Source organism: Triturus cristatus, chromosome 10, assembly GCF_964204655.1.
Source record: "Triturus cristatus chromosome 10, aTriCri1.1, whole genome shotgun sequence".
Classification (NCBI taxonomy): domain Eukaryota; kingdom Metazoa; phylum Chordata; class Amphibia; order Caudata; family Salamandridae; genus Triturus; species Triturus cristatus.
Window position 1 is genome coordinate 411,519,494 of NC_140593.1, and position 15,613 is coordinate 411,535,106.

The window sequence follows — 15,613 nt, forward strand, 5'->3', positions numbered from 1 at the left end:
TCTCCAGAACACGTTTCAAAACAGTGCTACTTATTGACTAGTTTGCTCTTAGAAAGTTTCAGGGTGATCCGTCAAGCCGGGACTGAGAAAAAGTATGTTTGCCCATACATTTTTCCATAGGAACTTACAGCCAAAACAGCTGAAGGAATTTACACCAAATTTAGCAGATAGTTTGGCCTTTGTCCAGAAAGAGTGCTTTTTTTTGTTTTGATGTGAGTCCGTTCAGTAGTTTGGAGAAATTAAGGATCAAATAAATTAATATATATCAGGCTGTGGAGAATCTATGGGCCCGACAGCTCTCCAGTAGAGATCTTATTGGCTGCCACCACATCACTCAAGTCCTACAAAAACGCAAGAAAAAGACATAGAGGGCAGGGTAGGGATGCCCGGACTCCCTTGATCTGGTGGTGTTGAAAAAATTAAAATGTCTTTTTTGTTTTTTAATTTTGCTATGATTTTGGGGAGGATCTATAACTCATGTCCTAAGGTAGCTATAGCTCACACTCTCTCCATGCACTGCTGATTAACCCACATATTACATCTCTCATGACATCTTCTATGACATTGAGTTATAATTACTTGACATAACTCTAACTATATCTAGTGAATTTCTCTGGTTTTCTGAGTTTAAAACGTTAAGTTGTCACTGAACATTTCATCTAACTATATCACTACTTTAATCTTTGTTTTTTCAGTGAATTTCTAGTGTTTTTATTTTTATAATGCAAAGAAAGATCTTATTCTCATGCCTGGCTATAACGTCACTTTAACCTTTGTTTTTTCAGTAAATAAATATATATATATATATATATATTCCCAACAAAAATGCCCATGCATTTGGACACACGGGGAAGAAATACGGCGCAGCTGGTTCCTTGTACTGCAGGAACAGGATTTTAACTCTGAGGCCCACTGGAGGGTGTTTTTGTGATCCTGGTAAAGGTTTGAATTTGCACTAATCCACTGGAGGATGTAATTAACTCTGAATGTGAACCACAAGTTCCGGCATGCATTGCAATTTTTTCACCAAGAAGAGCACACCGGAGGCTCATTAAACTAAATGAAATGCAGGGAACTGTGGGAGAGGAAAATGTGCTCATTCGAACTGCCTCTGAAGAAAGAGCTTGTAAGCTTTGAAACGCGTCAGGCAGCAGGAAGAAATAATCGGAGAGAAAATGCCTGTTCCTTTTGAATAAATGATTTTGTTTAAATCACCAGCTGGAGGAGTGCGTGTCCAAATGCATGGGCATTTTTGTTGGGAATACAAATCACGGCAGGTCCAAGCCGTGGGAAGGTCGCACCACCCCTCAGAAATGTCACGAGGGGCCCGTCTTACCTGAATCTTTGGGGAAGAAATACGGCGCAGCTGGTTCCTTGTACTGCAGGAACAGGATTTTAACTCTGAGGCCCACTGGAGGGTGTTTTTGTGATCCTGGTAAAGGTTTGAATTTGCACTAATCCACTGGAGGATGTAATTAACTCTGAATGTGAACCACAAGTTCCGGCATGCATTGCAATTTTTTCACCAAGAAGAGCACACCGGAGGCTCATTAAACTAAATGAAATGCAGGGAACTGTGGGAGAGGAAAATGTGCTCATTCGAACTGCCTCTGAGGAAAGAGCTTGTAAGCTTTGAAACGCGTCAGGCAGCAGGAAGAAATAATCGGAGAGAAAATGCCTGTTCCTTTTGAATAAATGATTTTGTTTAAATCACCAGCTGGAGGAGTGCGTGTCCAAATGCATGGGCATTTTTGTTGGGAATATATATATATATATATATATATATATATATATATATATATATGTATATATATTCCTTTTTCACACTTTGCCAAAAGCTTTAGGACGCACTCCCCATCGGTTGTATAAGGCAACAACGAAGTCTGCACCTCCGAGGATATAATAACAATGCCTTACGCGTTTCAGACTTAGAGTGTCCTTTCTCACAGGCTGAGCGACATCAAAAATGAAGGTTAAGACTGCTGCTCGATATCACAAGTACCTTTAATAGCCTATGGGTGGGGCCTCGTTTGCATCACAAAATTGCATTATGGGATCAGCAGTTCGAAAAAATTGCCTTGTCTGAAACGCGTAAGGCATTGTTATTATATCCTCGGATGTGCAGACTTCGTTGTTGCCTTATACAACCGATGGGGAGTGCGTCCTAAAGCTTTTGGCAAAGTGTGAAAAAGGAATAAATACACGGCATGCCTGCCGTGAGGACTGCATCGCCGCATGAAAAGCGGTCCGCGGAGCCCTGGAAGTCGGGACCTAAGGTCGGTCCATCGGGATGGCTCATGTATTGACAATGTTGACTGCTATCCTGGGATAGCCCATTTATGGCGGAATTGAGAAATATATATTTGAGTGGACATTGCTTGTTTACGAAATACAAGGCAATTTTTTCGAACTGCTGATCCCATAATGCAATTTTGTGATGCAAACGAGGCCCCACCCATAGGCTATTAAAGGTACTTGTGATATCGAGCAGCAGTCTTAACCTTCATTTTTGATGTCGCTCAGCCTGTGAGAAAGGACACTCTAAGTCTGAAATGCGTAAGGCATTGTTATTATATCCTCGGATGTGCAGACTTCGTTGTTGCCTTATACAACCGATGGGGAGTGCGTCCTAAAGCCTTGGATGGGCCTCGGGGTGCGTGGTGTGCCTTCATCCCTCAACTGCTCCTTCACATAGAGAGCTCGGCATGATTCCGAGCTCGTGACCCCCATTTTCTTTGGGGTGGTGCTTGCCTTCGCGGCTGGGCTTGCCGCGTGAAAATCAAAGCTACCTGTCCTATGTGAAGGAGCAGTTGAGGGATGAAGGCACACCACGCACCCCGAGGCCCATCCAAGGGCCACATAATTATAACAGCTGTGAGCATTAGCGCCAATCTATGGGAAAAGACACGAACTACGAAGTCCATCAGGCAGTGCGGGTCACACCCGAATCGCCCATTGGAGGGCCATCAATTTGCCAAGTAGGAGTGTCCTAATACTCACCTCAAGTCGAGCCTCTGATGAGAGCGAAGGCTCAGAAACGCGTCAGGCTGAACATCAAAGACATGAGCACCGGAGAGAGTTCTCGGTGTGCGGGGATGTGCTGTACCCGCTATGACTGCTGCTCGAGTGATGCCTTGCCGAGGGGGCAACAGGTAGCTTTGATATATATATATATATATATATATATATATATATATATATATATATATATATATATATATATATATATATATATATATATATAATCTACTGGCGGTCGCCAGTAGATAGTTATAGTTACAACCTAGTTTCCATAGGAAATCTCAAAATTCTATTTTGAATAACTTTGGCACCGGTTGACGAATCCTCGCGAAATTTTCAAAACTAATGGGGCGCTCTGTTCAGCTCCTACCCTGAAAGTCTCGGGGTGATTCGTCAAGCGGGGGCCGAGAAAAAGGGGGGGTCCCAAAACGCGTTTCACTCGTAAAAAAACCAATGAAATTACCCCGTCAGATATTACATCACTGATGACATATGTGTCTTTATGAAAAATAAATATTTGTAATATATGTATAGCTAAAGATTAATGGAAGAAGACATGGGTAAATAAGTGTCTAAATACAGTGATGTAATATCTGACGTCATCAGCAGAGGATTGCGGTCGCGTGAGTTATAGTTGCCTGCAGTAACTATAACGGGGGAATTTCATTGGTTTTTTACGAGTGAAATGTCCAGCTAACTATAACATGTGTGAAACCTATGGTTTTTTAAGTGAATTTGCAAGGTTTTTTAAATGCTAATTCGTAACTATAACGTGTGTGAAACCTATGGTTTTTTCAGTGAATATATATATATATATACACACACACACACACACATAGGGTCATCTCTGCCATTTGTCTCTCTGAATGGACTTTACACTCTGCTTCCATCAATGACAGCTCACTCCTTGGGCTACTGTTTCAGCCCTCATCATTTCATGGTTCTCTTTCCCTGTGAATGACGATATTTTCTGATTACATGTATGCATCCACCTGAAAATTAGTGTGGTTTGGTGCCAGGGCTGGTTGAACAGCCCTTTAGCTTTTAATTCTCTCCTATTATAGTTCTTCCTTCATTTCTGTGTCTCCAGTTTTTTTTAAATTATTGACATGAGGATACTACAGCTCCCCGGCAGTGCTAACGGGTTGCTTCACTGACCCTCATTTCATCTGCAGTGCACCACATACCACTTGGCCATGTACTCTAAAATGGGAGATCATTATGGAATGCTGTTCATAGAGAATCATTGTTTTACCATTCCAAGATGGCCAGCAATTGACTATTTACAATACCTCTGCAAGATGAACACTCTCTGCAATTTTACGTTTTATTATTACAAACCATGTTTAGAATGTTTTATATTTTCTGTGCTGTTAGAAAGTCACCCTTTTGGCCTGTTCTTCCCGATTTTTTGAGCTGAATGGAACTGGTGGTAACTGACTCTAACTGTCCTGGCCTCTGCTACTCAGGCCCAGGGCCAGTGCTATGTTAAACACAAACACATACATGAAGGTATGCTTATAATTGACATGACCTACCCTATAAGTCTCTAGTAGGTAATAGGGCCAGGGGATGAAAACTACCTATAAGTCCCTAGCATATAATAGGGCGTGGCAGTTTAGAGGACAGCAGCCATTGTTACACTTGCATGTGTGCACTGCTGAGAACCTGAGGTCATTTTAAAAGCAGTCCAGTGTTACAGAACTGCTTTTAAAAGTAAAATTCACTTCGAACTTGACTTTGGTAGTATGGGCACCTTAAAAGTGATAATCTACCTTATTTTTACTTTGTGGATACCCCCAAGTTCTCCCCTAGGTGTTCCAGAAGTGGGGGGGGGGAGTCATGTAACTATAAGTAGGGTCCCTATAAAAGAGGTTTTATAAACCATGGGAAGTGAAAGCTGCCCATTTTATTTTTCCCCAGAGTAGGAAATGCACTATAAGTTTGAGTTTGGTGTTGTGGGCTATGTGAAATGATAACCAACATTGTTTTTGCATTTGAGGAACCCCCAAAGTCTCCCCTAGGTGTTCTGTAATTTTGAGCAGGGGCATTATAAATGAGGTTTTATAAACTATGGCGAGGAAGAAATTACACATTTCATTTTTTCCCTTGAAGATAGTTGGCCTCATAGGCTAACATGTCAATATATTATAGACACATAATTATTGCTTGGAGAGTGTGAACATATCATTCAAAGACTGAACAGGATGGTATTGATAAATCAAGCAACTTGGCCTTATTGAATTTATCATAACTTGTACAGAAACAAAGTTATAATACTTTCTTTTCTATAAGCCAAGTTCCAGCATCTTACACTCTTCCCAAATAGATCTACCCTGAGGGGATTAGCCTGGCTGCCTTGATTAGGTGATAAGTGGCCTGGTCAGGCAGAGGCTATCTAATGGAGAGAGCTCTATGTTGTACAGGAATGCCAGATCAGGGGGTTGGGCCATAATGCATCAGCTTCAAAAGAAGAACAGGTCAAGCAAGCCTGTCCAAAAGGGCCACACCCTCTCCCTGCCAGATGGGAGGCTTGAGGAAGGAATTCACAGATGCGAGTGGAGGGAGTTTATGGAAATAAGCCATACTCTTAATTTAGTTTAGTTAGTTCTTGCTGCTCTGCTGAAATTACATCAATGATGGATTTTGAAAGAATAGTGCTTTCAGGGACAAGACTATGCCACACTTTGGAGGAAGCTGTCATGCTTTAGGGTGTTGCCGTGCACCTCATTGGACAGGTGTGCTCTCCTGCTTGTCGCCAGAGAACACTGGATAAAGTGTGAGAGATGCAGAGCCTCTCAGTTCTGCTTTCTGAAGCTACAAGAAAAAGGAGGATTGTCCTGCTGGAATCCTGATATGCCTGGTGAAGACTGCGCCTGCTGTACTATCTGGGACTCCCTGCAGCTACAGGTTAACGGAGCTTAACTGACCCTTCACCAGCCAGCATCCCCCTCTTGGAGTGGGTCCAGTGGAGTTTTAAGGGGTTGACCAAGTGCATTGTTGGAAGTAAAGTCCAGGCCTGCAAAAGACCATCTAGGAGATTCCAGACCCTTGGAATTGTGTTTTGGACACTTGGAACCCACCAGGAGACTTTCTGGAAGGACTTTCAAAAGTTTGGGAAACCTTTTGGAAAAAGCTCCAGGAGGTGACTGGCCTTACCGCGAGAGCCAAGCCACCCCGACCCTGCCAGGATTTCAGGTTCATCCAGCTGAAGAGATCCGGAGGCTCGACTTTTAGAGTTTGAGCAGGAGCTATCTGAAAGTCAAGCCAGAGAACTCTCACCAAATCCGGACTGGTGGAGAGCAGCGAGGGCCCTCAGCAGAAGTAGTTTAAGAAAGGTTTTCAAGTCTGAAGGTAACATTTTTACTTAGGACTACCTTGTGGGGTATACCAGCATATCTCCGGTTCCCTACATTGGATTTTCATGGTTTTGCTCTCATTTTAAAGATACAAATATTTCCTATTTGTATAAATTGGTGTGGGATTTTTATTGTGTGTTGTGTCGAACTTATTCACTGTATTGGTGCTTTTAAATGCTTTACATGTAAGTTAAGCCTTATTCCTCGGTGTTAGCTACCAAGGGTTGATCAAGGGAGTAATATATAGAGACCCTATTTAGGATCCAGTACCGTATTAGTGGTCTTGTTGCTGGTGTTACGTGCCTACCTACCACTCCCTATAACCCACCTTCCAACATGTGTATTCCTTTTTAATTTATCATACATATCCTATTGAGTTTTTGTGCATTTTATTGTAGTTGTGTCTGAGGCTGAATGCAAGAATGAGTCAGAAGATAGATGAATGGATTCATGAGTGCAAAGATAAGTGACAGAGTGCCTGTATGTGGACTTATCAAATGTCTAACCCCTACAATAACACAATAGGCACTTTCATTCATAAGTCAGACCTATTGGAATTGACAATGCTTGTTAATCATGAAATACATTTTTTGAGTTCATGCAACTCGAAAAGCAATAGAATTTTGCATATACCCTTTAAGCCCAAATCCAACTACGTGTTACACACAAGAAAATGTCACTGTTAACAGCTTGCTGTGAAACACAAATACAATTATCACAGAGCTCTTTGTAATAAATAGTATGTGTCATGATGGTGTAGTAAAAGAAGAGAGTTAATCATCACAAAATTCTCTTTTAGAAGGAATGCTGCCTCATTATTGGTCGAGAGTAAAGACAACATGGCACCATCACCCATTGTTTTTGGCTTATAGGTTTTTCCTTATCAATATTAATTTTGTGTTTGCTTACCTGCTAAGTTCAGTAAAGAAGTATTACCAGAAATGAGAACATTGGAATGTTGGGAGCTTCATTGAAAACAATGGAGTGCTCCGGGCTTCTAGCGGCCATTAGAAGCATGGAGTTCCAATATTGCTGTGAACAAAAGGCCTCACGGAGTCTGATGGGATTTCAAACTCCCGGGCTCCATGAGGCCTTTGTTTTGCAAATTAGTTGTTCTAATTGCCTAAGAGCTCTCTGTAGCAGGCTCTACCGGCTAATAAAGGCCCTCTCCCCTTTTTAACGGCCCTCACCTTTGGCTCGGGTCTTTAACGCTGGAGCGGGCCTTTAATGCCCGATTGAGCCCCTATATTGTGTAGCCTTCCGATGTTGACATAAAGTTGTGGCTGCTGCTGTGATGTCTGAGAAGTACTTAATTAACGTGCTTCCAGGTTCGTGAATAATCTAATTAATGATTGTGAGGTTAATATAAGGAAGTGGAGGACAGTACGGACGTAGTAGACAATTATCCTGGTTTGCTTTAAGGTAAAATCAACAGAAGTCTATAAAGTGTATTGAATGATTAAAGGATTGCTTTGTTTTATTTGCAGGTCATTCACTGGAGACAATGAAGTTGATAACCCCTACGACTACCGTAAACTGCTTCGGAAAACATCACAACGCCGGCGCCTTATTTGAAAATGTTACCATTCCCTCTGGAAAGCTATCTGAAATAGCCCTTTTTTTATTTATTTATTTTTGCATACAGCAACTTATGTGAGAGTGTGAATATAGTGTTTGAAACCAACTTTTTTTACATTCATGATTTTAACATGTGTTTGCTTTAAAATGTTGCATGGTCTGTTTGGTGAGTTATGTGTTGTACAGACTAGGGCCCAAAGTAGCACCATGTGCTTATTCTATTGGTTATCTGATCTGTCACAGTACTGTAGATGTCAGATGAAACAAGCCCAATTTCCTGTCCTACGAGAGATGTCGATTATAAATAGGTTAATTAAGGAAGAGTGCCTGACAGATCTTCTGTTCTTGTTCATTAATCCCCTGACAGTCCCACTTCTGTGTCCTTCTATTCTGGTCAAACCCCTGCTGGCAGATCTGCTGTGAGAGACATGAAACCACTCTTCGGTTCCTTTCCGTGATTCTGTTGGAAACGCTGTGAATTATTTCCTTTTACATATTTTCGCAAGTCAGAACATTCAGCTATACAAATAAAGATTTCAATTTATAAATTTTTTTACAACTTGAATTATGAACTTTTTGGGTGTTTTTATTATTCCTCTGTGAAGCCCATTCGATAAAGTAAAAGAAGAATCTATTTAAGGCAAAGCTTTACATACTTGCTGGCACTGGAAGGACGCAGTTCTCTTGAATATTACAGCATAATATACAAACTGCAATACATGCATCATTTAATAACTTTCTTGGCTTCAGATTTACTCTAAGTTATACATTCATAGAAGACTCAGATACCCGAATCTTGGTGACATGGAAATTGGAATTAAAGCGTTAGTATCAGGGCCACTGGAATTATGCAATTGTGCTACCGCTACGGCGGCTTTGACATAATTATAGATTTGCCGCATTTACCACATAATCCATCATCTGCTGTACAATCTGCAGATGTTAACTAGAAACATTTTGTGTTAAACTGGTACAAATGAGGTGCTGCCCCAGGCAGTGTTATCAAGTGTAAAAGTGTCAAAATAATGAAAAAATACTATCACAAAATGTGCCACGTTACGCAGCATAATTTGAATTTTTTTGCTGCATTTGTCAACCCTGCCACATAATTTGTCCCTTCCATGACGCATAATTACAGTGGCCCTGGCTAGTATTTTGGAGCCTATTGTAAGAATTGATTTGAAGTGTGCAGTTCTGTATCAGCCATAGTAGATCTGACCGCCTTATCGTTTCTCACCAGGCTGTTTTAGGAAGAAATTCAGCCTCCAGGTTCAGGCCAATGTGACCCCAGATGCTTTGGTTACATGAACTATCAGTCCATACCTTATGCTCGGGGGTATCACACAGGACTGATTTCATGGCAAGTTTGTGTAGTTGCAAGAGTTTTCACTGCCTTATCAGTGACCCTCCTTCCAGGAAGTATCCTGTAACATTTGACTGTGGGACATGGCCGCCCTTGGATGCATTGCTTTTTAAGTAGCATGAAGTCACATTGAAGTTTGGGGCCACCACAAAACACCGCACTATTTAAACAGCCTAAGGCCAGATTGATTGATTGTAATAGGCTGGTAGAATTCTGCACAGTCATTTTCCGACCACATAGATCGCTCCTGTGCTGCAAAAATGTAACAATTTAACATTAACATTTGCACTGAATGACCACCTCACATTGGCCATGAAATTACTCCATTATCTGGCTGTAAAAGAAAGAGCGACATATTTCTGCCTTGTTCATAAAGAGGCCTGCGTGAAATGTTTCTTGTGCCACCATAACCTTGCATAAATCACAAATCTCGAATTATGTGAAATGGACAAAATATTCAGTTTCCCAAAATGTGACATTTTATGTTAGTTTTCCCGCTACAGCAGAGCTCAAGTAGAAAATGTCGCACCGAGAGCTAATTTCCCTTGTATCAGGCATGTTCTCCTTGGACCAGTCTGCTGTCAGTATCCCACATGATTTTTAGGTCTCGCCTGGCGTGGGCTGCACACATGCGCAGTCTCACTGGCGAGATTTAACGTTTTGTGGTATTTTTTGTAAAGGGCTTTAAGCCTCACCCCTCTTTTCCATTGGCTGGCGTCACCGTTTATGCTAAACGGGGCCAGCCATTGGAAAAGAGCTGTTCATGACATTTTCGTTTGGCTTTTTGAGCCGTCCCATTTGGACGGGCTCGTCTGCCTTCCGTGCGTTGCGAAAGGTTTCTTATCTTTATGGGGCCGTGTGGGGCCATGTGTTTCAAACACATGGCCCCATAAAGACAAGAAAGCTTTCACAATGGACGAAAGTGAAAGCGGGCCGTGCTTGCTGTTTTTGTTGATACGCTTGTTTCATTTCCAGCACTGACCTGGAAAAGTTGCGTGACTGAACACTCCCTTCTGAGGATCTCTTATACAGTATCAAGAACGAGACATATGGGCGCGCTCTGAATGCAATTGTATTTATTTATGTATTAATATTTTATGCAGGTTTATGTTGCGGGGATCTGGCCTGAGGGCATGAAAAAAGAACCAGATTATGTTAAACATGTTTTAAGGCGTAGTGAGATTCAGCGATTTGTCGAGAGTCACGGGATTTTGAGCCGACTCCGGGATTCAAGCCCGGCCCCTCCTTCCAAAAAGGGCAGCTCAGGCCGTAGGGCCACATCTCCTCCCAAAAGCTGCGTGATTTGAATGAAGGCACGCACACGGCACCGAGACCAATCTGAGGGAAGCGCACGCCCTAACGCTGCCCACGAGGGATATTCTAAAATGAGCCAAATAGGCAGAGAGCTTGACGGGCCCCTCGCATCTCCAAGCGCCTCTCAGAGAGGGAGTCATTAGCTCTCCGCTGAACCATAACTCATCAGAATAATAAAAACGCGCTCACGAGAGGCCCTCTTTGGCGCACGGCGGAGAGGGCCCGGGTTCCTCCCCGGCGCACATGCACCCAGAAGGCCACCTTCCGCAGGCGACAGAGCTGTGCTTCTCGGAGCGAAAGCACATCCTCATTGGCAATTACATCACTTGGCCGTAAATGGCAGCCTCGTTAGGAGTGCCATCTCGTCAGCCTCGTTCTCTGCACCCCATTACGCCGATGGCGGCGCCGCACTGACCAGTTCCACATGGAGCGTCGACGCAGGAGCACCTTCCTGCGCTCGACACCTTCATCGCTGGCCATCATCCAGGACCTCCTGTCCCTGATAATGGGAGAGATGTACGAGTGTGGAAGGCAACAGAAGAGATGTGTGTGTGTGTGTGAGAGAGATAAAGGGAGAGAGAGATGAGAACCTATGAAAAAAGCGAGAAAGAGAGTTTCAGTGGAAGAGCGGGGTGAGAAATGAAGGAACGAGGACCGTGTGAGGAAAGGGCTCATTTGGAATTGCCTGAGAAAGAGAGCAGTAGGGCAGCAATGTGAATCACCCGAGAGACGTGTGAGAAAGAGCTGTGGAGGAGTGGCAAGAAATAGGGAGATTGAGACACTTCAAGAACCCCCCCCCCCTCAAAAAAAACTCACTAGAGTCCTGTGTGAGAAAGAAAGCAGCACGGAGCTGTGTGAGAAAAAAAGAATGAAGACCCTTTTTATGAAAAAAACAAGCATTGAAAATGCAATAGGTCTTGCCTTTGATTAAGTTAAAGCCATTTCCTTTGCTAATGGTATTGTATAGCAAAGCAAATGGCTTTGACTTAATTAAATGCAAGACCTATTGCATTGTCAATGCTTGTTTTAGGTCAAGTCTGGGCAGTGCATGCGCAGCTCTGCAAGGCATGCTGTATTCGGGCATGGACTTGAAGCTCCACCCACACTCTGCCCATATTTTTCATTGGCTAGTCATTGTCCACTGTAAACTGTGGCTTTTCATTTGACAATAGGCTTACTAGTCTCTCCTTAGTCCCGCCTTGTCTTGTAACCTTCCATGAGGACACCCCCGTTCCGTGTGTTGTTACTCGGTAGGCTTTAATTACAGCCTCTGAGCACTATTTTCTCAAATAGCTTTGCCCTGCCTGATGCTGCAGGCAGGACACGCGCTCTCCTAACTCTTTTCTAAAAATCTTTATAACACGGGCGCCAAGCGCATTTGCAATGCAATAGGTCTCGCATCTGCAAGAGTTTAAGCTATTGGCATTGTAAATGACAATGCCTTTTATTTATCTGTTTTAAAAACAACACATAAATAAAAGGCATTGTCTTTAACAATGCCAATAGCTGAAACGCTCCTAAATGCGAGACCTATTGCATTACAAATGCTTGTTTGTTTAAGGCATACCCATGAGGGGACAAGTTACAATAGAGACACCAGTGAAATGTATATCGCGAAATACTCGGATTTTCATGAACATCATGCCTTTCTAAAAAAAAACTAAAAAAAACTTTTACACACTACTATTGGCTTTAAATGACTGAGCAACGTCCCAGAAAACTATCAGGTGCAAAACCCATATGAAGCTGGTGCATCCATTATCAGCCATATGTTACTGATAAAAACGCTTTTCAACCTGAGAAAACAATCATTGTTTATCAATAGAAATCACGCTAACATGAACACGGGCACCTTCAGGACTCGGGTAGAATGCACACTTTTAGGAACGAGTATAGCGCTGAAAGTCATAGCAAGGTCAGAAGTGCGCTGTTCAGATACAAAGTGACATACAACACAAGGCTAGAGTTTGCATATATACACGAGTCCTGGAAACACGCAGGCGGGGTTGTTTCAGATTGTGTGCGCAACTGTGCTTTCCTCGGCCTCAGACCCACCAGGAGCTGTTTTCATAAGCCATGCTGGGAAGGTGAATGAGAAGGAAAGAGGCGTGAAACGGGCTGCATGGTTTGACACGGCCCGCACCCTGCAGGCCTCGCCATCTGCAAGCATGCATTGTGAAGTAATGACTGCAATTAGCGCCCCGGGCTGCACCGTTACACAGCCCCGGCCCAGCTGCCTCGGAAAATGTCTTTATAGGAAAGAGGGAAAATAAAACAAACTAACGTATAATGTGTCGTTCATTCCAAGCTGCAAAAGAAATATGGGGAAATCATGGAGCGTGAAAGTAGCTATTTACATATTTAAAATAAAAACCTGCCCTTTAGCGTCGACTTTGAGACATGTGTCCATCCTATCTCCAGTAAAGGAGCAACATGGTTTTTTGACAGTTTTCTGTTAAATATCTGTGTCTTTCTGTATAACGTTTGAGAATAAATCAGGGTAGAAATACGCACGAGTTATGATGTGTGAATTTAATAATAATAAAGAAAAGCACCCACCAAACAATAGACAGTTTCTTATCCATCAAGGAATCCATTTTCTTTGAGAGAGGCATTATTTTTAAAATTTTACGTTGCTGCTTTCAGTACATTGCTCTTAATCGAAATGCTTTTAAATGTTATCTGTTTGTGATTTTTTTTTTGTTTTGTTGGCAGCGCAATGCCTTTCCTCTCTCCTCGATGCTTTTATACAGAGTACAAATCTAAGCAGCCGCTAAGAGGTGTTAGTAAAATGTGTGTAAGTGGGTTTTTAGCAGTGTTCTGAATCACAGGTAATTTTTCCATGTATGTGGTATTCCTATTGAGAGTAATTATTATCATTTTTTCTCTTTTTTTTTGTTAATTCAAGTCCGCATTGTTCAACGTACAATAATCACAAAAAGTCATAAGCATAAGATTTAAGCATAAAGATCTACAGAAATAAGACATAGCGAAATTACAGTATTCATGATTTAAATTTACACTCTCCCAGTTAAAATTAATCCAAATCTTGTCAATGTTTTTCGGGAAGATAAACCTCTAGCTTTTACTATGGCTAACTCAGAGTCATATGTCTGTTGGGTGAGGGCACGTCATTCAGTCGCTTTAGGAGAAGTCATGGAGACCCAAGACCTTGCAATACAAAGCAGGACGCAAACTAACATTATCGTGGTTAAGCGCTGTAAGTCACCCTCATACTGAAACTTGACACCCAACATTATCTCCTTGGTGTAAAGTATAATGAGATGGACCAAGCAGTATGACATAAGCTTGGCAGGGTATGCCCTTGCTCACTTCTCCACTGGATTCAAGCTAACCTGGCTGATGAGGGGTGTTACCCCAAAACCGATCCCAGGATGCTTGTTTGCGGTCCAGGAAAGACATGGCTTGGCACTTTGGGCTGGACTGTTCCCATGAGAAACAGGGTCAAGACTGATTTACATATGGCTGGGTCTGAACTGGGGTGGCAAAGTAAGCTAAAGAACGATGATGGATTCAACCTAGATCTGTGACTGGGAGTGAGTGTCTGAAAAGTTTCAGTGGTCTGTCATTCATCTCCTTGTGTTTGCTTTGTTCGCCCTAAGTTGGAAGGGTATGCCCCAGACATGGGTCACTTGCTCACTTTCCCACTGGATTCAAGCTAGCTTGGCTGATGAGGGGTGTCACCCGAAAACCGGTCCTAGGATGCTTGTTTCCGGTCCAGGGAAGACCTGGCTTGGCAGTTTGGGCTGGACTGTTCCCATGAGGAACAGGGTCAAGACTGATTTACATATGCCTGGGTCTGAACTGGGTTGGCAAAGTGAGCTAAAGAACGATGATAGATTCAACCCAGATCTCTGACTGGGGGTGAGTGTCTGAAAAGTTTCAGCGCTTCATCCTTCATCTCCTTGTGTTTGCTATAAACTTAATTACCCCATCCCAAAATTCTTTTAAGACAAGGCATAACATGAGCATATGTACAATATTAACAGCAGGTAGATAACATTTAAGACATTTGGTCCTATCGCAGGTAGAATTAGCTGTCCATCAGGAGATTTTATCTGGGGTATAATATAGAAAACAGATTGTTCGGAGCTGTTGCAATTTTAAATTTGTAGAGTATACTGATTGATCCAGTATCTCGAATACGCTCTGGATCTCTGAGATTAAAATCTCAGATGCAAGAGACCAGCTCCCTTTTGTAGCTACTAAAGCCATATTGTCCGTAATATCTTGACAAAAACCATGATACATTGTACTAATCAAAGGTTTTATAGAAGATTTATAATAGTATACTGTCAGTTTTGAGCTTTCCATTTCGAACATGTGTTCAGAATCTGACTGTACATAGTACCTAACTTGTAAGTACTTAAAAAAAACTTGACGAAGTTCATACTGATCTTGCAATCCCTGAAAGGATAGAAAACCATTCAGATCATACAGCTGGCCCAGCATTGAAACCACATGCTGTGCCCAATCCTTACAGACTGAATCATGGCAAATTGGGGGGAAAGCAGGATTATCCCAAAGTGGTGTATCTTTATTTAGAAAAGCTATTGAACATTAACTGCATATCCCTTGCCAAATATAAATATTATCACCTATTATTTTAAAGCATACCCTCTTAAAATAGCTGGGGTTCCCTTGATTATAAAAAAAACCTAAACTCAGATCCAAGGGCTAGCTGGTAGCCTAAAGATGAAGGGTCTGGATTTGCTGGGTTTAGTAGGCTGCACAGATGACAGGTAAAGACTGCCCAAAAGTATAACTTAAAGTCCGGAAGCTGGATCCTCTTTTGTGTACCGAAGCTTCATAAAACGAATAGCACGTCTTCTGCGCGCCTATAGCTCCATATAAAACTTCCAAGGGCACCCTCCAGGTGCTTAAAAAAGGACCCCGGAACTCTTAAAGGGATTGTGCGAAATAAATAAAGAAATTTTGGAAGGATATTCATTTTAAT

General features: G+C 42.2%; 1 protein-coding gene across 1 annotated transcript in view; it reads left to right on the forward strand.

Annotated features, from left to right (window-relative positions):
* MYO3A (myosin IIIA) overlaps positions 1-8,470 on the forward strand; it is a 1,336,625-nt gene extending 1,328,155 nt beyond the window's left edge. Inside the window, exon 35 of the mRNA XM_085630108.1 lies at positions 7,868-8,470. Coding sequence (XP_085486234.1) covers positions 7,868-7,955 — 88 coding nt within the window. The 3' untranslated portion in view covers positions 7,956-8,470. The remainder of the gene's footprint in view (positions 1-7,867) is intronic.
* The last annotated feature ends 7,143 nt before the right edge of the window (positions 8,471-15,613 follow it).